The 23,105-nt window shown below is 41.2% G+C and overlaps 1 protein-coding gene across 7 annotated transcripts in view; it reads right to left on the reverse strand.

Moving 5' to 3' along the window:
- The window catches only part of DNAH14 (dynein axonemal heavy chain 14), a 348,451-nt gene that overhangs the window by 299,111 nt on the left and 26,235 nt on the right, over positions 1–23,105 (reverse strand). For 6 of the 7 annotated variants that reach the window (XM_082704493.1, XM_082704492.1, XM_082704488.1 and 3 more), the window contains exons 3-5: positions 17,270–17,430; positions 7,946–8,089; positions 1,415–1,545 (exon numbers count right to left, since the gene is read on the reverse strand). In XM_082704493.1, the coding sequence (XP_082560619.1) occupies positions 1,415–1,545; positions 7,946–8,089; positions 17,270–17,430 (436 nt within the window). Of the gene's footprint in view, positions 1–1,414; positions 1,546–7,945; positions 8,090–17,269; positions 17,431–23,105 lie in introns of those variants that run through there. The other variant, XM_082704494.1, reaches the window with a different exon arrangement.

Here is a 23,105-nt window from a genome sequence, read left to right on the forward strand (position 1 = left end):
GGCAGAAAGGCAGACAGGGGGGGGCAGGCTCCCCACTGAGCAGAGAGCCTGATGTAGGGCTCGATCCTTAGACTCTGAGATCATGACCTAAGCCAAAGGCAGAGTTTTACCCCACTGAGCCACCCAGGTGCCCTGAGGATACTAGAAACTTAATGTAGACACAATTATCCAAATGGGTCATGTATGTAATTAAATCATCCACTTACCAGAAGCATAATATATTCCAATGAAATTACTGGTTTTCAATTAAAAGCAAGTAGTTTTTCGTATTCTCAATCCTTTCTTTATAAACAAATGAAACCTCCATTATCAGTGAGTCCAACATCTGGCTCAGCAATGTATTTTCTAAGCCACCATGCCTGCTACATGCCAGACACCAGGCCACCTGCATTCTTCATTTAATTTTCACAGCTCTCTAAGGTTAAGTACTATTATTTCCAATTTAAGCTCAAAGAAGCTGAAGCTCAGAGAGGTCAGGAACTTGCCCAAAACCACACAGTGAGCACATAAACAGAGATGCAAAACTGGGCAACTCTGCTTCCATTATGCATGGTTCCTTGTTTTACATTAATGCTGCCTCTGACAATGACCCAAAGACTGTTTCTCCTCCTGGTCTAGGAGTCTAGAGCAGGGATCAGCAAACTCTGGCCAGGACTAAGTGCCTATTTCTCTAACTAAAGTCTCATAGGAACAAAGCCACATCCATTTGGTTATATCTGTTTCCTGTTGCTTTTGCCCTACAGTGAGAGAGCTGAGTAATAACAACAGAGATCAGAGAGCCTGCAAAGCCTAAAATACCACCTGGCACTTCTCAGAAAAAATGAGCTGGCCCCTGGTCTAGAAACAATGGTTCTTAATTGTGCATCAGAATCATCTGGAGAGCTTCATCAAGTATGGACGACTGGGTTCCACCCCCAGAGTTTCTGATCCACAAGGTCTGGGGTGGAGATGAGAATATGTATAGTGGATCAGCTCCCAGATTCTGCTGGTATGATCTACCTGCAAACTGCCCTCTGAGAATCCTGAGTCTAAAAGTAGTTATGATCCTGCCCAATCTTCCATCTCCTGTCATGAAGAAGGGCACCAGAGGCCGACCTCACTCCTCATGGCTGCTCATGCCCTCTGCATGTGACCCTGCACATGCTTAACCTTCTCCAAAGAGGAAAGGATAAAGAAATACAAAGATAATGAGATAGAAAATTGGGTACCAGGCAGTAAGAACAAGGATACAATGTTAAAGTAAAATGATGCCCAATGCTTTCACAAGCATTTACCATGAAACAATGATGGTAATTTGATATTAATGTAGTAATGGCTAATTTTAATACAATATGTAAGTGAATGAAATTAAGATTAAGGTATCATTTTAAATATCAACCTTTGTATTACTAAACTGGATAAAACAGAAGGATACCTTTAGAATAATCTTCTGAATTGCAGTTTTGGAACTTTTGTGCTCCAAACAGTGCTGTGGTAACGTCGTTTGCCAACCAAACTTTTCTCTTAGCCTTATAATATGTCTTGTCACATCATCATCCTCTGGTTCTGGTTTAGAACATAAAAAAAGAAAGATCTAATATAATTGTGAGTATGGGCATCACTTAAGGATAATGTATAATATTCCAAATATTTCTACATAGAGAAAAAATTTAAATGGAAACTCATACTTATTTACACAAAGACTACATAGCTGGAAGAGAAAATATAGCTTAAAATTTAATTTTAACACAAGCTGGAAAAAAAGAATAATATTTTCCATTTAAAAAAGAGATTACAAAAGACCTAATTCCACAATTACACAGGTAGTTGTCACAAGAAGACCCTGGAACGGGAGCCAGTTAGAAGGCTTTTCTTTTTTCTTTTCTTTTTTTTTTTTTGTGTGGTTACATTTTCTTTTTTAAATTTTTTCTTTTTTATTTTTTTTGAATGAACATATTTATATATATAAATTTTTTTTAATTTTTAATTTTTTATATACATATATTTTTATCCCCAGGGGTACAGGTCTGTGAATCGCCAGGTTTACACACTTCACAGCACTCACCAAAGCACATACCCTCCCCGATATCCATAATCCCACCCCCTTCTCCCAACCCCCCTCCCCCCAGCAATCCTCAGTTTGTTTTGTAAGATTAAGAGTCACTTATGGTTTGTCTCCCTCCCAATGCCATCTTGTTTCATTGATTCTTCTCCTACCCACTTAAGCCCCCATGTTGCATCACCACTTCCTCATATCAGGGTAGAAGGCTTTTCTTAATAAAAGCTTAAGATGATGTGGAAGCAGTAGGATCAGGATAAAAGTGATGACCATGCAAGGTGGAAATATTCTTCCCAGAGAGTCTCATGCAATACACTTCCCTCTTCCTTCTTTTGTTCCTTCCTCTCTCCCTCCCTTCCCTCCCTCCTTCCTTTCTTCCAAGTAGACTCCACACCCAGCATGCAGCCCAATGTGGGGCTGGAACTCATAACCCTAAGGTCAAGACCTGAGCTGAGGTCAAGAGTTGGACACAACTAAGTGAGCCACCTAGGTGCCCCTCAGACCTTCTTTCTTGATCTCTTAGCAGCTAATAATTCTCTCCTTCTTGAAACATTCCCTTTTCTTGGCTTTTATTCACCATGCTCTACAACTTGTCCTCTTAGCCCTTCTGCTTTTCTTGATAAAACTAATCATGGGAAGAGAAGCAACCCAGAAACCATGCTGACAAAACCAACAATGCTAAGAAGTTGTTCAGGACTTCTGGTTCTCTAGAAATCACAAACACCAACTGATAAAAACAGCTTAACTCAGGACTAAACAGGACTTGAACTTTTGTATAAAACAAAGTCAGGACCAGTGTACTAGACCTACACAACCCTAAGAGTAAATTCTTTTAATCTTGTGCTCTAAGCAACTCACCTGTCTCACCCTAGTCTAGGCCCTATCAGTTGCTTAAATAGGAAAGAAGTTTAAGATACTTAATTGAAAGGAAAGCTAGTTAATATTAGGTGAGAAGAGAGAAGGGGAGGTGCCGACGCTAATGTAAGGGACACCACAAAGTATTTATGTCTAGCTGAGAGGTAAGCCATACAGACTAGGATATAACAACGTACACCTATTGAAACCATGGTAGTGCGCTTACAACACAGATGGGTAGGAAAACAGATCGGTAGAACCAAGTAGAGACCAGAAATAGGAACATTTACAAAAGAAAATCTAGTAAGCAAGAAAAAGGTATTTCAAATCAGTAAAGCAATCATTAGCTGTTCATAAATCACAATGGGAAATTAGCCACTTAAAACACTATGCAATTATGTGCATAGCCCCCATGTTGCATCACCACTTCCTCATATCAGGGTAGAAGGCTTTTCTTAATAAAAGCTTAAGATGATGTGGAAGCAGTAGGATCAGGATAAAAGTGATGACCATGCAAGGTGGAAATATTCTTCCCAGAGAGTCTCATGCAATACACTTCCCTCTTCCTTCTTTTGTTCCTTCCTCTCTCCCTCCCTTCCCTCCCTCCTTCCTTTCTTCCAAGTAGACTCCACACCCAGCATGCAGCCCAATGTGGGGCTGAATTATAGATGAATATAGGAGTAAATGTGGAAACAGAAATTACAGAAAATATATGTTCCTGAAAAAGTATTAAAGCATGTTAAAAAAATAATCAATTTGACTTCTTCAAACTTAGCAATTTATACAGCAGAAAAGCCACCACAAATAAATCTAAAGCATAATTATCAAGTTAGAATGTCTCTAACCTATGCAAGAAGCTAGGGATTAACATCAGATATTTAAAGAGTTCCTACCAATCAATAAGAAATAAATGTTTTCATATAAAGATGAACAATTTATAGGAAATACAAATGGCCAGTAAACATACCAAAAAATATTCAACCCCATTAATAATCAGAAAATTGCAAATTAAAATTACAACAAAATAGCCATTCTCACCCATCAGACTTGCAGAAAATTAAGTTAGGAAATATCCACTGCTGGCCAGGGTATTCCTCCTATGCAATACTGCGAAAGCATAAATTAATGCATCCATTCTTGGTGGTGACCTGGCAGATTTAATGAACTGATAGAGATCACTGGAGAATGGAAGTGATTTATGACAAATTTAAAATAACAATTTTTCAGAATAAGTAGTAAATTTAGGGAAAGTATAGATCCTCCAAAATGCTGGGGGGAACTTTTTCTAAAAACTAGATTAATTCAGAAATCAAAGATAGGGATATTTGGGTGGCCCAGTTGTTTAAACAGCTGCCTTTAGCTCAGGTCATGATCCTAGGGTTGTGGGATCAAACCCCAAGTCAGGCTCCTGGCTCAGAAGGAAGCCTGCTTCTCCCTCTGCCTGCCACTCCCCCTGACTGTGCACTCTCTCGCTTTCTGACAAATAAATAAATAATCTTTAAAAAAAGAAAGAAAGAAAATCACAGGTATTTACTAAAATGAGACAATCCATTATGCACCTAACATGGCAGAGTGAGGCATGGTCCTAGCGTGCTGGGTGCATGGTATGAGCCAGGACAGCAATTCTTTCTATCAGAACTGCAAGGAGACTAGCCTGTATTCCACTTTCACGGTGGTACCGTGAAATATAGGTACCAGAAGTAAGGTCAGGAAATTACAACTTTCAAAGGAAAATCTTCCAGAAAAAAACCATGGGGGAAAAAAAGCAGCATAAAGACATTTATTTTGTCAACGTAGACACAAGCCTCTATCTTCTGTTAGAGACGCAATAAAATCTCATCAGTGAACACTGGGCTGGGCTCCCAGTGCCCTCCCCTTCTAATCCACAGCCTTGAAAAAGCTCTATCACCAGACAGAATCTTCAACAGGAGTGACAGTGAAGACAGAGCTTAAGGAGGAGTTCCAGCATTTAAGGGTAAAATCACAAATCTTTACGATGAAAATAAAACCTTTCTTTTAAGAAGTTTACAACAGGCACCTGGGTGGCTCAGGCAGTAAGTGTCTGACTAGTGATGTCGGCTCAGATCATGATCTCAGGGTCGTTAAGACAGAGCCCATGTTGGGTTCTGCACTGGTCATGGAATCTGCATGGGACTCTCGCGCTCCCTCTGCCCCTTCCCTCATTCACTCTCTCTCTCAAAAAAAAAAGGTGAAAAAAGAACTTCTGCTACCTTGGAGTCAGAGTGTAATTGATATTATCCCACCATGGGACCATGTCTTCCTAATGAAAGATAATATATAAAAACTGTCAAATGAGCCACACTGCTGGTAAGTACTGTGTCAGCTCCAAGGAGAAGGGTCGCAGCAGACTAGGGACCTCACTGAGAGCTTATAGAACTTGCATAAATATCAATCTTAACATAAGGACTGAGGGGGGCAAAAAGAGAAAAAAGGACATTTCTAGACAAAAGAATCATCCTAAAAGAAAGAGACAAAGAGTAAATTCCAAAAGCGCACATCAACATGAATGATCTCCAAAGGACACAATAAAATGTCACATACGTACATATTTCAAAGCTTTTACTGAAGTATAACATACATACAGAGGGTACACATACCATCCGTAGGAATACAGCCTGATGTGTTTCAGACATTAATATAGCCTGGAGCCAGCGCACCCATCATGAAAGAAAGCATCACCAGCCCTCCTGAAGTCCGCCTTGAACCTTGCCCAGTTACTATTACCACTTCAGCCCATTCCCACAAAAGTCACCACTATCCTGCTTTCTCAGATTAGAGATTAATTTTTCCTAGTGTTTACTCTACATGGTACTCATTGTACCATGTGTATTCTTCCCCATCCAGCTTATTCTGGTCAACAAGGTGTGTGCTTCTGCACAAAATAATGCTACATGTTTTATGGATGTATTAGTTGTCTGTTGATATGGGAGCAACTGTCCTAAAATTTAAAAGTTTAAAACAAAAAAATTTTTTTCACAATTTCTACGGGCAAGTAGGCTCAGTTTCCCATGAGGTTGTAATCAAAACGCTGAAGGCTCTCCCAGGGCTGGAGGATGCTCTCCCACACAGACATGCTGATATGCCAGGGATCTCAGCTCTTTGCCCAGTGGACCCCTCTATAGGGCCACGTACATTTGTCACAGGAGAGCACACAGGAGAAGGGATCTCTCCAGGCCTATCATGACTTCATGACTTTGTCTTGGAGGGCACATGGCATCATTCCACCATGTTCTACTTTGTACAACTGCAAACTATTACATCCACTGTATTATTAGTTAGAAATGAGTCACTAAAGTCTGGCCTTTATTTAAAGGGAGAGGAGTAAGGCTCTGGCTTTTGAAGGAAGGAGTGTCAAAACATATGTGACAAATTTTTAAACTCCCACAATGGACAAATATAAATGTAGACAATACATAAAACCATCCATGGGAAGGACAGTCACCCATGTGAGTGTGACTGTCAGTTGGTCCTACTGTTAACTGTCGACAGGGAGCAGAGAGGGGAGCACTCTGGGCTACTCACTTTACTTGGGTACCTGCTCTCCACTGCCGTGTAACAGATTACTACAAACTGGGTGTTTGTTATCCCACAGTGTCCAGAGGTCCGATACCCAGCAAATTTTAGCTGGGTCCTCTGCATAGGGTCTCACAGGGCTGACATGAACATGCTGGCTGATGACGCCTCATCCGGAGACACTGGCACCAAGCTCCCCTCGGTGCTGGCAGAACTCGTTTTCTTTGTGGCTGCATGACTGAGGTCCCGGTTTTCTGGCTAACAGTTGGCCCAGGTACCACTGTCGGCTACAGAAGTCTAGTTTGGGGTCCTTGCCCCAGGGCCCTCTCCACACATGGCCATCTTCCCCTTCAAAGACGCCAGCGTGGCATCTGCTACTTCTCTGGTCTCTTTTAAAGGCTCATCAGATGAGGGCAGGCTCACCCAGGAAAACCTCCTCTTACAACTTTATTACACCTCAGAAATGCCACACAGAATGACCTCGTCCAGGAGCAACACTCCCATTGCACTCGCAGCCGTGGCTCACACTCGCCAGGAGGGAAGGAGACAAGGCCTGTCAGTTTTGTGCCATCGGAGGCATTCATAATAGTGACTATCTTCTTTTCAGAAAAAGGAAGCCTGTTTAAATGAAGGGCCCAGAAGTCTACATTTCAATACCTTTATGACTAATCTGGCTTGGACCATGGTAAATCAGTGAAACATAGAAAAGTTGCCCTTTTCCTGTCAAACTTAAGATACTAATACAAATAAGAATTTCAGTTATATTATCATATGGTTTCACTTACTTGTGGAACATAAGGCACAGCATGGAGGACATTAGAAAAAGGAAGGGAAGATTGAAGGGGGGAAAGTAGAGGGGGAGATGAATGATGAGAGACTATGGACTCTGAGAAACACACTAAGGGTTTTAGGGGGAGGGGCATGGGGAGGGGGTGAGCCTGGTGATGGGTATTAAGGAGGGAGAGCATGCACTGCATGGAGCACTGGGTGTTATACACAAACAATGAATCTTGGAACACTACCTCAAAAACTAATGATGTACTGAATGGTGACTAATGTAACATAATAAATAAATAAATAAGAATTTCAGGTATAAAGAAAGCACAACCTGGAAAACATGAGAAAAATCAGTTTAAATGAATTATTTATTTGGGGAGTTAAACCCTGTATCAGAAAAAGATGCAAAAGAATTAAATACAATGATACCATAAAGTTTTACTAAAAGGATAAAACAAAGCCATATAACTTTATTTAAATTCTATAACCATAACTTTCAGAATTGTTCCTAATTAAGAACATAGTCAATCTATGTTTTTCAATCTATCGATATTCTGGGTTTTCAATCTATTGATATTCTGGGTTTTCAAGAAGATTTTAAAAAAGCTAACAGTTCTCTAAGCAACCAAACACATAAAATTCAGTAAGACTCTTTCTTCTAAAGTCAGTGTCCTACTCAAACACATAAAACCACACAATTATCTGAAAGAAAATGTCATGTCTTCCAAACAAGCTGTCTACCTGTTGTATCATAGGACACAAGCCTTTTCTTCTTAACTTTTGGACAAGGGTGAATCTGATCCTTTTTTGCCTTTGATTTCTCTTTCTTCTTAGGAGAAACTGGTTCTGAAGGATCTTGCTGAGTTCCAGTTTTTTGGAAGTAATCTGAAAATAAAAACATTATTAACTGAGTAACCAGCAAGAGCTATAAATAATACCACAGCCATTCTCCACACCAGGCCATACAGGGGATCATGACACAATGTCAATTTTTAAGAGTACAGGCTCTGAGTCAGATGCCTTCATTCCAACCAGTTACAAGCTTTGCCACTCAGTGCTGTGATTTACTCTGCAAGTAGCCCGTCAGCCTTTCTTTACCCACCTGTGAAATGGGGACTGTTAGAGTGAGAACCTCATAGAGTGTTACAAGGATTAAGTTAGTTAATATGTTTAAAGCATATAGTCAGGGGCGCCTGGGTGGTTCAGTCAGTGAAGCGTCCACCTTTGGCTCAGGTCATGATCTCCAGGTCCTGAGATGGAGTTCTGCCTTAGGCTCTCTGCTCAGCGGGGACTCTGCTTCTCCCTCTGCCCCTCCCCCTGCTTGTGCTCACTCTCTCTCTCTGTCTCTCTCAAATGAATAAAATATTTTTAAAAAATCACACAGTAAGTACTTACAAAGACAAATATTAATTCTATCATTACAATAAATGCGAATTCTCGTGTGAAAAACATTAATAAAAGCTTTTTATCAGGGACGGCCTACTCTCCTCAGAGTACAGCCCCATCATTCTGGTGGCTGACTCTGGTGGCTGACACAACACCCCGCCCCACTCTCTAAACACCCTCTCATCTCTAGTGCGCTTCAACCAACCCCTCCCGAGATCATCCCTGAGAGCCCGTCATCACCAGCCTCTCCTTCCAGCCTGCTTGGCACTCCCAACATCACCATTTTTTTTTTTTTTACATCCTTGGCACCTCCAGTTCACGACCCCATGACTTTCTACCCATCACCCCTCTGCTTCTTTGCATCTTTCTTTTGATCCCCCTGAAATTATGTTGTCTTTCAAGGACACTCTTGCCAGAGCCTCAACTCTCACTCTTGATCTCATCTCCGTGGCAGAACAGCAGCCCTGGACGATGCCAGCTCTACGTGCTCAGTGTGCCTGCGTTTGCATACCTCAGAGCTATTACACAAAGGCCCAAACGGGAGTGGACTGAAATCAACTTTAATATTTCACAAATGGCCCCTGAACACTTACCATTTGCCTGGCTCCCTTGCTCTTCTGGCGTTGAACGGCTAGCTCAGATGCTCCTCAAACCCCAGTACCTTCACCTTCCCACCCCTCCACTTCGATGGATCTTCATGCCTACTACCCAGGGCACGCAAAGGCATCGGACGGGAATTCCTTCAACGTGCTTGTGCTAAGTAAGCCAACGAACCCACCCCAGCAGCATCCTTTCCTCCTGCCCCTCCTGACTTCATTAGGGAGGTGTTTCTCCTCCCATCCAAATCAATCCTTTCCACCCTTGTTTGCAACCCAACCCCTCATGCCTACTCTACTAATTATTCCTCTTCCCCTTCGCATATCAAGCTCCCACCATCAAGCCTGAGCAGCCAGCAAGCCTCACCCATTCCTAGACCACATTTCCCTCTAGCTGGTGAATTCTATCTCGCCTTTCTTCACAGTCATACTTCTCAAAAGAGTTGCAGGTACTCACTATTCTATTTCTTCTTCTGCTCCCACTTCCTAATCTAGTCTAGTTGAGTTTCAGACCTCCACTTAAATAGCACTCAAGTGACCATATAAATTCAATGGGGATTTTCAGTCCCCATTTGACTGAGTATTATTACTTTCAAATGCTCCTTCTTTTTGTAAAATTGAGATATAATTGACAAATAACATTATTAGTTTCAGCTATACGACATGGTACAATATTTGTACATATTGCAAAAAGATCATCACAACATTCCTCACATAGTTGCAATTTTTTTGTGGTGAGAACTTTTAAGATTTACTGTCAGCAAATTTCAAATTTACAACACGCTATTGTTAACATTCCCCATGTTGTGCATCACGTCCCCATAATTTATAACTCCAAGTTTGTACACCTGACCACCTTCCCTCATTTTACCCATTCCCAACCCCTGCCTTGGGCAACCACCAACCTATTCTCTGTATTCATGAGTTTAGATTCCACATACAAGTGAGATCATATTGTATTTGTCTTTTGATGACTTGTTTCACTTGGCAGAGTGCTGTCAAGGTCCATCTGTTTGTCACAAATGGCAACGGTTTCATTTTCTTACGGCTGAATAATCTTCCACTGTATATATGTATCACAGCTTCTTCATCCATCAATAGTTTATTTCTGTGTCTTGTAAATAATGAAGCAATGTAGCAATGAACATGGGGATGTAATGCATCTTTCTGAGTTGGGTGTTTTCATTTCTTTTAAATAAATATGAAGAAATGCAATTACAGGATCATATGGTATTTCTAATGTCTTGAGGAACCTCCATACTATTTTCTGCAGTAGCTGCTTCAACTTACATTCTCACCAACAGAGCATGAGGGTTCCCTATTCTCCACACTGTCCCCAACACTAACTATCTTTTCTCTTTTGAGATAGAGATAGTAGCCATCCTAGCCATCCTAACAGGTGTGAGGTTATAGCTCACTGTGGTTTTGATTTGCATTCCCCTGATAATTACCTGTTGGCTATCTGCATGTCTTTGGAAAAAAGTCTATTCAGGTCCTCTGCCCATTTTTAATTGGAGTTTTGGTTTTTTGGCTATTGAGTTGTAGAAGTTCTTTATGTATTTTGGATATGAACTCCTTATTAGATACATAATTTGCAAATATTCTTCTTCCATTTCATAGCCTTTTCATTTTGGTGTTTTCCTTCACTGTGTGGAATTTTTTTGGTTTGATGTAGTCCCACTTGTTTATATTTGCTTTTGTTGCCTTTGCTTTTAGTGTCAAATCCAAAAACAGATCACTGCCGAGACAAATATCCAGGATGTTTCCACCAATGTTTTCTCTTAGGAGCTTCATGCTTTTAATGTATTGCTGAATTTGCTTTGCTAATATTTTACTGAGAATTTCTGCATGTTCATCAGGGATATTGGTCTGTAATCTTTTTCTGTGGCATCTTTGTCTGGTTTTGATATCAGGGTAATACTGACCTTGTAAACTGAGTTTGGAAGTGTTCTCTTATTTGGGGGAAGAATTTGAGAAGGATTATTATTAACTCTTCTTTAAATGTTTGGTAGAATTCACCATTGAAGCCAACTGGTCTGGACTTGTTTGTTGGGAGGTTTTTGATTACCAATTCAAATTCTTAATACTAATTATTCTGTTCAAATTTTCTAATTCTTCATGACAGCCTTGGTAGGTTGTACGTTTCTAGGGATTTATACATTTATTCTGGGTTATCCAATTTGTTGGTGCATAATTATTCATAGTGTCTCTTTGTCCCATGGTATCTGCTATACCATCTCCTCTTTCATTTAAGTCTCTCTCTGTGTGTGTGTGTGTGTGTGTGTGATTCTTGCTAAAGGTCTGTCAACTTTATCTTTTCAAAGAACCATCTTTTAGTGACACTGATCTTTTCTATTGTCTTTTTAGTCTCTATTTCATTTATTTTTCTCTGATCTGTTTTTTTTTTAAGACTTTATTTATTTATTTGACACAGAGAGAGAGAGATCACAAGTAGGCAGAGAGAGGTGCGGGGAAGCAGGCTCCCTGCTGGGCAGAGAGCCTGATACAAGGCTCGAACCCAGGATCCTGAGATCATGACCTGAGCCAAAGGCAGAGGCTTAACCCACTGAGCCACCCAGGCGCCCCTGATCTCCGTTCTTTCTTTCCTTCTACTAACCACTGGCTTTGTTCTTTTTCTACTTCTTCAACTGAGATTTTTCTCATTTATCAAAATAGATGTGTGATGCTATGAACTTCTCTCTTCTAATTGCTTTGCTTATCCTGTAAATTCTGGAATACCATATCTCCATTTTCATTTGTCTTAGGCATTTTTAAAAATTTCTCCTTTGATTTTTTTCTCTGGATATTGGTTAGGTATTTGTGTGTTTAAGATTTTATTTGTGAGAGAGCATGCATAAGCAGGAGTGGCAGAGAGAGAGGGAGAAGCGCCATGCGGTACTTGATCCTACGACCCTGGGACCATGATGCATTAACGCACTGAGCCACCAGGCACCCTAGCCCTTGGTTATTTAGTAGCATGTTATTTAATCTCCACATTTGTGGATTTTCCAGTTTTCTTTTTCTAACATTTCTAGTTTTTTGGTTTCTTTTTTTTCCCCATTGTGGCAGAAAAGATGCTTGACATGATTTCATACTGCTTAAATTTACTGAGACTTGTTTTGTGACCTGTTGTATGATCTATCCTGGTGAATGTCCATCCCACGAACACTTGAGAAGTTGTGTGTAGTCGACTGCTTTGGGATGAAAGGTTCTACTACACCTGTTAAATCCATCTGGTCTCACATATTAAGACCAATGTTTCCTTATTGTTTTGGGGTATTTTTTTTGGTTTGGTTTTTTCTGTCTGGATGACCTGTCCATTGATGTAAGTGCAATGTTGGAGTCCTCCACTGTTCCTGTCTTGTTATCAATTTCTTTTAGGTCTGTTAATCTGAATTTAGGTACCCCTATGTTGAGTTCAGATTTACAAATGTTATATCCTCTTCCTCGATTGGCCCCTTTATCATTATCATTAAATATTGACCTTCTTTGTCTCTTATTATATCTATTACAGCCGCAGCTTCTGGTTCCCATTTGTACGGAATCTTTTCCATCCTTTCACTTTAGTCTGTGTGTGTCTGTACAGCTTAAGTGAGACCCTCGTAAGCAGCATAGACAGAGGCCTGGTTTTGTTATTTTTAAGATTTTATTTATTTATTTGACAGAGAGAAACACAGCAAGAGAGGGAACACAAGCAGGGGGAGTGGGAGAGGGAGAAGCAGGCTCCCCGCCGAGCAGAGAGCCCAATGCGGAGCTCAATCCCAGTACCCTGGGATCATAACCTAAGCCATAGGCAGATGCCCAACGACTGAGCCACCCAGGCGCCCCAGGCCTGGTTTTTTAAAATCCATTGGGCCATTCTTTATCTTCTGTTTGGAGAATTAGTACATTTACACTTAAAATAATTAATGATAATTGATTTCTGGCTGTTTTATAATTCCCTTGTTCCTCTCTTCTCTTTCCCTCTTCCTTTGTGATCTGATGGTTTTCCATACATCTCTCTCTCTTTTGTGTATCTACTATAGGTTTTTGCATTGTCCTAACAAGAGGCTCATATAAAACAACTTACAACAATCTATTTAAGTTGATAGCAGTGTAAGTTTGAATGCATTCTAAAACTCTACATTTTTACTCCTCCATCCCACATTTTATGTCCTTGATGTTCACAGTTCACATCTTTTTATCCTGTGCATCTATTTAACGAAATTTTGTTTTTACAGTTCTTTTTACTACTTTTATCTTTTAACTTTCAAACTAGCATGTAAGTGATTAACCTCCCCCATCCCTTACATTATTCTCCCAGACTGTGGGTGCACCTCAGTACGCTAGCTCTGCTCTGTACCCCGGGGGGAGAAGCAGCCTGTTAGAATGGTCTCTCCACTTTTAACAATTCAGCAGGACTCACATGTACAAACCCCCAAGGTCACCAGAGCCAGGAGGTCAAAAGGCATCTTCCTAGGTGGCAGATGCAAAAATCAGGGTGCCAGGCCAGTTCACAAGCTCCCACCCCAGAAGATTCCAGTGACCCAGAATGAGGCAGAAGGAGAGCACCAAGATGGTGCCCACTGGGTTCTGTCCCCCGACAGCACCTTGGTAGGCTCGAGATGTCTTGGGGGAACAGCATCTCGGTAGGCCAAATAAGAAGCCTGTACTACAGGTTGAAGCTCCAGGACAAGCCAAAAGACCCCTTTCCCAGAAAGACTGGGGGTATGTTTCAGGCTGCTGTGTCTAGGCTGGGCCCTGGGTGGAGCCAGTTAAGAACTCTTCCTCCACTTATTACAGGACTATGGGACCTGTGAGTGTAAGCCATCTGGCCACCAGTCAAGCCACCTAGTGGTAACCCCAGGGTGGCAGCCACAAAATTCAGGGTGCCAAAGAAGTGTACATGCTCCTTTGGGGGAGATACCTGGAGAGAGGGAGAGGGTGAGGACAGCATCTGCCAGCCTCTGTTTTTAGACAGCATTTCAGTAGGCCCTTGAATGTGTGTTACATCAGATGCCTGACGCTCAGAGTAAAGCTTTAAGATAAGCAAATAGGCCTCGTTCACTGAAGGACTTAGTCGCCCACCCACCTCTGTGCTAGGCCCAGGGTGGCGAGACTGCACCAGCCCTTTAAGAACTGTTTCTCAGTTCAGTGTAGCCTTGTAGGTCTTGTGGATCAAAGCCCTTGGTTTGGGAGTTCATTGCTAAGGCACAGGTCTTAAAAGTTGAGGTGCCCAATGTGGGGGTTCCAACTCTTTGCTCCTCAGGGAGCACCTCAGGATTGTGAGTTCCCTCCTGATTGTGGGTCGCTACACCACAGGTAGGGTTTATGGTGAGGTTGTGTCTTACCCTCTCCTACCCATTTTGATGTGGCTTTTTTCTTTATTCACCCCAAGGGTAGGGCTCAATCAGCTAGTTTTGGGGTGTCTTCTCAAGGGAACTGTCACATATGTGGCTATAGATTTGGTGTGTCTGTGTGAAGAGGTGAATTCAGGATCCTTCTACATCACCATTTTGAACCAGTACCTACTCCTTCATTTTTGATACCATTTTTTACTCCAGCATCTGTGACAGCCCATAGCCATCTCTTGCTTGCCATCCTCTCTAGCCTGACTCTGACCATCCCCGTGTGTGCACTGCAGCCACCCTCCTCTCTCCGGGTCAGAGCTGCTGTAGTTCTGTGGCCATGATTTTGTGTCACTTCATACACTCTCCTTAGGCAGTCTCACTCGTGGCCATGCCTTAAGTTTCCACCCACATAATAACTCCAAATGCATCATCTCAGCCCTGGCTTCTCTGAGCCCCAAATACACACAGTCAACTGCTCCCTTGACATCTCCACTGGAATGGATGGAAGGTAGCTCAAATGCAACATGTCTCAAACTGAACCATGATCTGTCCCCAGACCCCACAAACCCTGACCCTTCCTATCTCAGAGAATGGAACCACTATTCATTAACCAAACAACCCATAAACCTATCATCTTTGACACCATCTCTCTCTCTCCAACCCATCACCATAATTGATAATCCCACCTTCAGAATATCCAAAACCTCTTAACTGAGCTCCCTAAATCAATTCTTGTTTACTTCCAATCTATTATTTTTTTTTAAGATTTATTTATTTATTTGACAGACAGAGATCACAAGTAGGCAGAGAGGCAGGCAGAGAGGGGTGGGGGGAAGTAGGCTCCCCACTGAGCAGAAAGCGCGATGTGGGGCTCTATCCCAGGACCCTGGGATCATGACCTGAGCTGAAGGCAGAGGTTTTAACCCACTGAGCCACCCAGGTGCTCCATCTTCCAATCTATTCTTAATCTATAGCCAGAGTGATCTCTGCAAAGCAGAAATCTGATCATGTTAACTCTTTGTGTAAGCCTTCCTGTGGCTTTTATCTTCACAGTATAACGCCCCGATCCTTAACAAAGCCAACGAGCCATTGCTCCGCCTGGCCCTTGTATTCCCATGCAGCCTTATATTCCTATCCAGCCTTTTATTTCTGGCCCTCTTTACTGAGAAAACAGAAGGGTCAGAGGACTTCTCCTTTCTACTTTGCTGGAAAGGAAGCTACGTCAGGCCTGCAAACACTTAACTAGAAGGCCCAGGCACTCCCTCTGTTTTAATCCGTCAGAGAAAAGAGTATCGCCCAACACATGCCAAAGTTCTTAGGCTCCTTCAGAAAATCAAACATACCCATATTCAGGCACAGACTAAAGACAATTACAGAAAGCACCTACTGCTCTGGGTATATACTTAATAAGAAATATAAGAAAAAATGTGTTGTTATTTAAAATCATCAAGCTGTAGTCTAGCCCACAGAGGGAACACTAATTTTGGCAGAACCCAAAACACCTGAAAAGCAACAATATTTAAAGGTCAGAGGAATAAAGATCCATGAAAGAGACCAAAAGAGAGGAGACAGAAAAGTACAAAGAAAGCCAAGAGAGTAGTATCCTCAAGGTCAAGGGGAAAGAAAGGAAGGAAGGGGCTCCTGAGTTGGTTTATTCGAGACAGGTAAGCCTGCAGTAGGTTTGTGCACTGACAAAGAGCTGTTAGAATGGAAGACAACCCCACATTCCTGAGCACGTGGCAGAAAAGGAGCTCCAGAAGTGAGACAAGTACAGAAACGGGACTGGGGAGCTGCAGGTTACAGGTTTCCCTTTGATTCCTTCTATTTTTATTATTTTTATTATTATTTTTTTAAAGTAGGAAGCATAATCGAAGAGGAGAGGCTTATGGTTAAACTGTGACAGTGTAAAGAGATGCAGTGAATAATGAGAGGCAAAGCTGAACGGAGGCATAAAAGGGCCCCAGGCAGTGTTGAGCACCCCCGCCCCCCAACCGCTGCTGGAGACCACGATTTGTAAAGAATAAACCCACAGAAGTGTGACAGTTTTCTGCAAAAAGGCTTACTAGGACGGGGTGGAGGCAGGCAAAATTGACAATTCTGCCAACCCAGGAGCAGAGGAGAGAAGTGGGAGGGGTTAAGGACGCTGCTAATAGGCTGCTGGAGGGAGAAGGGGGCCATGGAAGGAGACCAAAGCCCAACCTTCAGAAAAGCGAGGAAAGGAAAGAGCTGGATAAAAAAGGAAGTGTGGTGAAAAACTGCTTTACATACTGCTGATGGTGCAGTTGGGACAGGTGGAGGGAAGGATGACAAACAGCAGGAGTCTGGGGAGGAGTAGCAGGATCCTGACAGATAAGCGCACAGAGGTCACAGACCAGCCAGAAGGCATCAGGGCCTTTAGGGAACGTGACCCAACTTTAGGGTCCTTACCTCACACAAACCCTGAGAAAGATGAGATGCGAAGAAGAGTGATGTGAACTCTAAGATGCTCCAGAAATGTCAGATACTCTTGGCGGTGGGAACAATACCACTATTGTTATTTTATAGTGATGACCAGTATTTAGATTACGGTCCCTTTAAGAGACAAGCTCTGTATCGGAAGATCTCACTGACGGTCCTGGTTAACGAAATTGGTAAAGCACCAAACCTTGTACTTTGAAAGTAGACTAGTATTGTAATGCAGCTCACTGATTTTTTTAGTTAATGCCATGACAACTTCCTTCCATGTTCATAAAAGAAAACATAGATTGGCTTGCCTGGATAGTAGTAATCTTGATAGAGTTCAGTTTCCTCTGACTTCAGGGCAGAAAGCGTTCTGAGTGTTTGGTATTTCGAGGTTTCTTTTTCTGCTGCCTTAGCTGGTTGATATTCTGACGGTGTGACATCTTTATATTCTTGCCTTTCTTGTTTCTGAAGTCTAGTATGACAAAGAAAGTAAGATGCTATGGTCAACAGCCTCTAGGACTTAAGTTTAAATCTTTATACTGTACTTTACAATACAATATCTATCCTTCCAAACAATGTTTTTAAAGATTTTATTTATTTATTTGAGAGAGAGAAAGAACACAAGCAGGGGAGCCCTAGAGGGAGAGAAAGAAGCAGGGTCCCTGCCGAGCAGGGAGCACGAAGTGGGCCTCAATCCCAGGACTCCAGGATCATGACCTGAGCTGAAGGCAGACACTTCCACTGAGCCACCCAGGCACCCCTTTCAAACAATTTTTGATACACATTTTTAAAAGTAGCTCTGAGGGCACCTGGGGGGACTCATTCAGTTAAGCGAATGACTCTTGATCTGAGGTCAGGTCTTTATCAGGGTTGTGAGTTCAAGCACCACCCTGGGCTCCATGCTGGGTGTGGAGCCTACTTAAAAGTTAAGAAATTTTTTAAAGTAAATAAATAAATAATAAAAAAATATAGAAAGCATATCTGAAACAAGGAGAGTCTAGAGAAATGTAAAAGAGATCTGATATTGTCATGGCTGGAAAGGACTTAAGAATCGTCATCTAACTTAAAAGAAGGAAGAAATATAAACCGATTCGCAGCAGTGTGAGGTCAAAATAGTTTTTGAAGTTCTGTACTCACATATTACCTTTCCTTATAAAACCAACACCAACAACAACCCTTACCAAGACTAAAACCAAAACCTTTTCACGATACATTAGCCAACTGCCTATTTGTAAATGTTTAAAAAAACCCTTTCCATAAGAACAGAATCCACAATCAGTGCCTACAGCTGACTTACATGGCAGAGCACATTTTTGCAAGGTGGAGGAAATGCAGGGCTCCTAAGAGCCTCATGTGCCGCTCAGTGGGCAAAACTCCCCACTGGTGTATTAAACGTAAATATGCAATCACATGAATAAGGAGGCAAACTTTCTCTTCAAAGGCAGAGCACAACTTCTTCACACTTGCTCGTGGATACCGGTATCAGGTATTTCTTAAATCTTTCTCCCTGGAGCGCTCTGAGTCCCTTTTGGTTTATAAACACCTTGAACAGTTTCCTCTTCACTGAAATGTCTAATCCACATCCTTTCTTTTTTTAATAATGAATTATATATTATTTTCTTAACAATGTTTAGGATTTCTTTTCACATTTTTTATAGTAATCTTTTGTCATTTTACATGTACTAAAAATCTCTTCTGGTTTGGGCTCAACTTTTCATATTCTTGATGAAGTCTTCATAAATCTAAGTTCTTACTTTAATATAACCTAATTTATCTATCTTTGCATCTCCAATTTGTGTTTACTTTTAAGAAATCTGTCCTTACTCCAATATTAACAAAATTATTTTCACTTTTAACAAATAGTTTAAAAGTTTTGTCTTTTGCAAGTCTTACACTTCATCCTTAAGTCTGGGCTATGATGTGAGGAGCAGATCCAATTCTCCCCGCCCCCACCCCATAAGGATATGCAATTGTCACCACACATTACTAACACCCCTACCTTTTCTTCCCTGACCTGTAACTCCAGATATACAATTATATACAAGTCTGCATCACTCCAAATGTATACAATTATCTACCCCTGGTTCTTTATTTTTGTCTATCCTTGTTTTTCTGTCCCATTGCTTTAATTGCTAGAGTTGTCATAGCTATAAGTTCATGCCTTCAAATTTCTTTTTCTTAAAGAGTGCTTACATATCTTTGGCCTTTTGCTTTTCCATATAAATTTTGTTGCATTCTCAATTAAATTTTGTAATCTTCTCTACAAAGATCATACTTATGCCTTTTCCTAGGTACTGGATTTTTTATTATTATACTATACACTACCATTATTACAAATGGTAGTGATGGTTAAAATTAAATTTTCAATCTACTGCTGGACTATAGGAATTAAATTCACTTATGCTGATTTTAATCTAGAAGTCTTGCTAAATTAAATTCAATTATTAATTATAAAACAATTATTTTGTACTTTTATTACTAGACATCATATAAATGATTATGGTTTCTCTTTTTCAAAACTTCCAGCTTTCATTTCTTTTTATCTATTTTTTTCTTGCTTACTGCTTTAGGACCTTTAATAGGATGTCACACAGAAGTGGCAATAGCAAGTATCCTGGCCACTTTTCTCAACATAAGAGGAACACTTTTAACACTTGCCCATTAAAAATATTTGCTTCAAAATCTAATTTGTCTGATATGAGAATCGCTAGCCTGGCCTTCTTTTGAGGCCCATTGGCATGAAAGATGCTTCTCCATCCCTTCACTTTCAATCTGGGTGTATCTTTAGGTTTGAAATGGGTCTCTTGTAGACAACATATGGATGGGTCCTGTCGTTTTATCCAGTCTGCAACCCTGTGCCGTTTTATGGGCGCATTTAGGCCATTCACATTGAGGGTGATTATTGATAGATACGTTTTTATTGACATCGTGTTACCTTTGAAGTCTTTCTTTCTGTAGATTGTCTCTATTTTTCTGTTCAATGATATTCTTAAGATTTTTCCTCTTTTATAGAACCCCCCCTTAATATTTCCTGCAGTATCAGCTTGGTTGCCTAGTCTTTGAAGCCTTGCCGGTCTTGGAAACTCTTTACCTCTCCATCCATTTTGAATGTCAGTCTTGCTGGATAAAGTATTCTTGGCTGCATGTTCTTCTCATTCAGCGCCCTGACTATATCTTGCCAGCCCTTTCTGGCTTGCCAGGTCTCTGTGGAGAGGTCTGACGTTATTCTGATGGGCTTTCCTCTGTATGTAAGAATCTTCTTTGTCCTAGCTGCTTTCAAGAGGTTCTGTCTACAATTATAATTCTTCATTCTTACTATTAGGTGTCTCAAGGACTTTTGAGAGTCTGTAATCTTGGGGGGAAACCGTTCGGCCTCTAGTACATGAACGCTGGTTCCATTCACGAGATTCGGAAAATTTTCATGAAAAACTTGTTCCACTATATCTTCTAGACTTCTTTCTTTCTCCTCCCCTTCAGGGATTCCAATAATTCTGGCGTTGGAACGTTTCATGGCATCATTTATTTCCCTGATTCTGTTTTCATAGCTTCTAAGCTGTTTGTTCCAGGCTTCCTCCTGATCCTTTCTCTCTATCTGTTTGTCCTCCAGATCACTAATTCTATCTTCTGTCTCAGTTACTCTAGCTTTGAGAGAATTTGATTAGATTGGAACTCATTGAGAGCATTGTGAAGCTCATCCCTGGTAGCTTTCAGCTCTTCCCTAATATTGAAAACATGATCTCTGGTCATTTTCAGTTCAGCCCTAATTAATTCCATTTGGTCACCCATGGCTTTCTCCAACCTAGCTATTGCTTGGATAATTGTTAGCCTGAATTCCCTTTCCGACATATTGTCTATGTTGATAGCCGGTAGCTCTGTTGCAGAAGGTCCATCCTCTGTATTTTTCTTCTGTTGGGCATTCCTCCTCCTAGTCATTTTGGTGAGAGATGGCTAAACGGGTGTAGCTGGATGTATCGACCATGGTACAGTCAAGGTGCACCCTGGAACGCTTCTGAGCAATCAGAGTTCCCCACCCAAATGAGAGGAAAAAGAAAAGAATAAGAAAAAAAGAGAGAGGGAGAGAGACAGGAAGGAAAGGTGAGATAAAAGAGAAGTTTCAGCCCAAATGGGCCCCAAGGTAAGATTTATGAAGTATACAAACAAAAACAGACAAACAAAAAGACTGATAAAAGTATATGACGAGAAAAAAAAATATATATGCAAATAAAGGAAAAACCTTGTCAAAAAGAACCCCAAGTGTAAGATTTATATACTATCAGGACAAACACAAAAACACAGAAATACTGGTGGAAGAAAAAGATGGGAGAGTGGTTGTAAATTCTCAGTGTGGGTGAGGAAGGTTGTTTTGATTCTTCCTGGATGTACCTTGATATCTTTGTTAAAGGACTCAACTTTCCTAAGATAAAGGGGGATTAGGAATTGGTGGCCATGGTTGCCAAACTGTGGAAAGAACCAAGATGCCTTTCAATGGACGAATGGATAAGGAAGATGTGGTCCATATACACTATGGAGTATTATGCCTCCATCAGAAAGGACGAATACCCAACTTTTGTAGCAACATGGATGGGACTGGAAGAGATTATGCTGAGTGAAATAAGTCAAGCAGAGAGAGTCAATTATCATATGGTTTCACTTATTTGTGGAGCATAACAAATAGCATGGAGGACATGGGGAGATAGAGAGGAGAAGGGAGTTGGGGGAAATTGGAAGGGGAGGTGAACCATGAGAGACTATGGACTCTGAAAAACAATCTGAGGGTTCTGAAGGGGTGGGGGGTGGGAGGTCGGGGTACCAGGTGGGTATTATAGAGGGCACGGATTGCATGGAGCACTGGGTGTGGTACAAAAACAATGAATACTGTTATGCTGAAAGTAAATTTAAAAAAATAAATAAAATTTAAAAAATATTTGCTTCAGGGGCACCTGGGTGGCTCAGTGGGTTAAACCTCTGCCTTTGGCTCAGGTCATGATCTCAGGGCCCTGGGATGGAGCCCCGCATCTCTGCTCAGCAAGGAGTCTGCTTCCCTGTCTCTCTCTCTCTCTCTGCCTGCCTCTCTGACCACTTATGATTTCTCTCTGTCAAATAAATAAATAAAATCTTAAAAAAAAAATTGCTTCAGAATGTAAAAATAAATAAATACATACATACATTTGCTTCAGGTTTTTGGCAAATGCCTTTCATCATGTAGTTTGCTAAAGGTTTTTAATCATAAAGAGATAATTTTATCAAATACTTTCTTCCTTTAATCTATTAATGGTAATTGATATTGATGCATTTTCCAATGTTGAACTAACCTCACAGTTTTTAGACAAGCTGCTCAATCTGATCTTGGTGTATCATCCAATTTGATATGCTACTATAACCTGCAGATTAGCATTTTATTTCGGGTTTTCTGTTTCTAAGAATGTAAATGAAACTGACTTAAAAGATTGTATAAACAGGGGTGCTGGGTGGCACAGTGGGTTGGGTGTCCTGACTCTTGGTTTCCACTCAGGCTGAGTCCTCAAGGCCATGAGATCAAGCCCACCTCAGCTCCGAGCTCAGCACAGGGTCTGCTTAAGTCTGAAGTTTTCCTCTCTGCCTCTTCCCTTTCTGCCTCCTTTTGCCCCTCCCCTCCATGTGCATGCATGATTTAGGCACTATTTTCTCTTTTTCTGTTCTGTGGAAGAAGTTGTATAAGATTGGAATTCTCCATTTCTTGAGTTTCTTTTAAAACTCATAACCTGGTAGAAACTCAGAAACTCTGGAAACCTGCCTGAGCCTAGTATGTGTGGTGGGGGGGGGGGGGTTGGGAAGGTGGTCATGATTCATAATTACAAATTCGACAATTTTAGTGGATGAAAAGGAATGAAATCTTGCCCTTTGCAATGATGTGGCTGGAACCAGAGAGTACTGTACTAAGCAAAATAAGTCAGAGAAAAACAAATACCATATGATTTCACTCATATGTGGAATTAAGAAATAATTAAGAAATAAATCAAATGAGCAAAGGGGATCAAAAATGAGAGAGAGCCAAATCAAGAAACAGACTCTTAACACTGATGGTACCAGAGGGGGTGGGGGTCGGGGGGGCTGGGCAGACAGCACTGTGTCCCATGGAGGTGCCGAACCTGAAACAACTCTAACACT

The sequence above is a fragment of the Mustela nivalis genome, assembly GCF_964662115.1.
Source record: "Mustela nivalis genome assembly, chromosome: 16".
NCBI lineage: Eukaryota > Metazoa > Chordata > Mammalia > Carnivora > Mustelidae > Mustela > Mustela nivalis.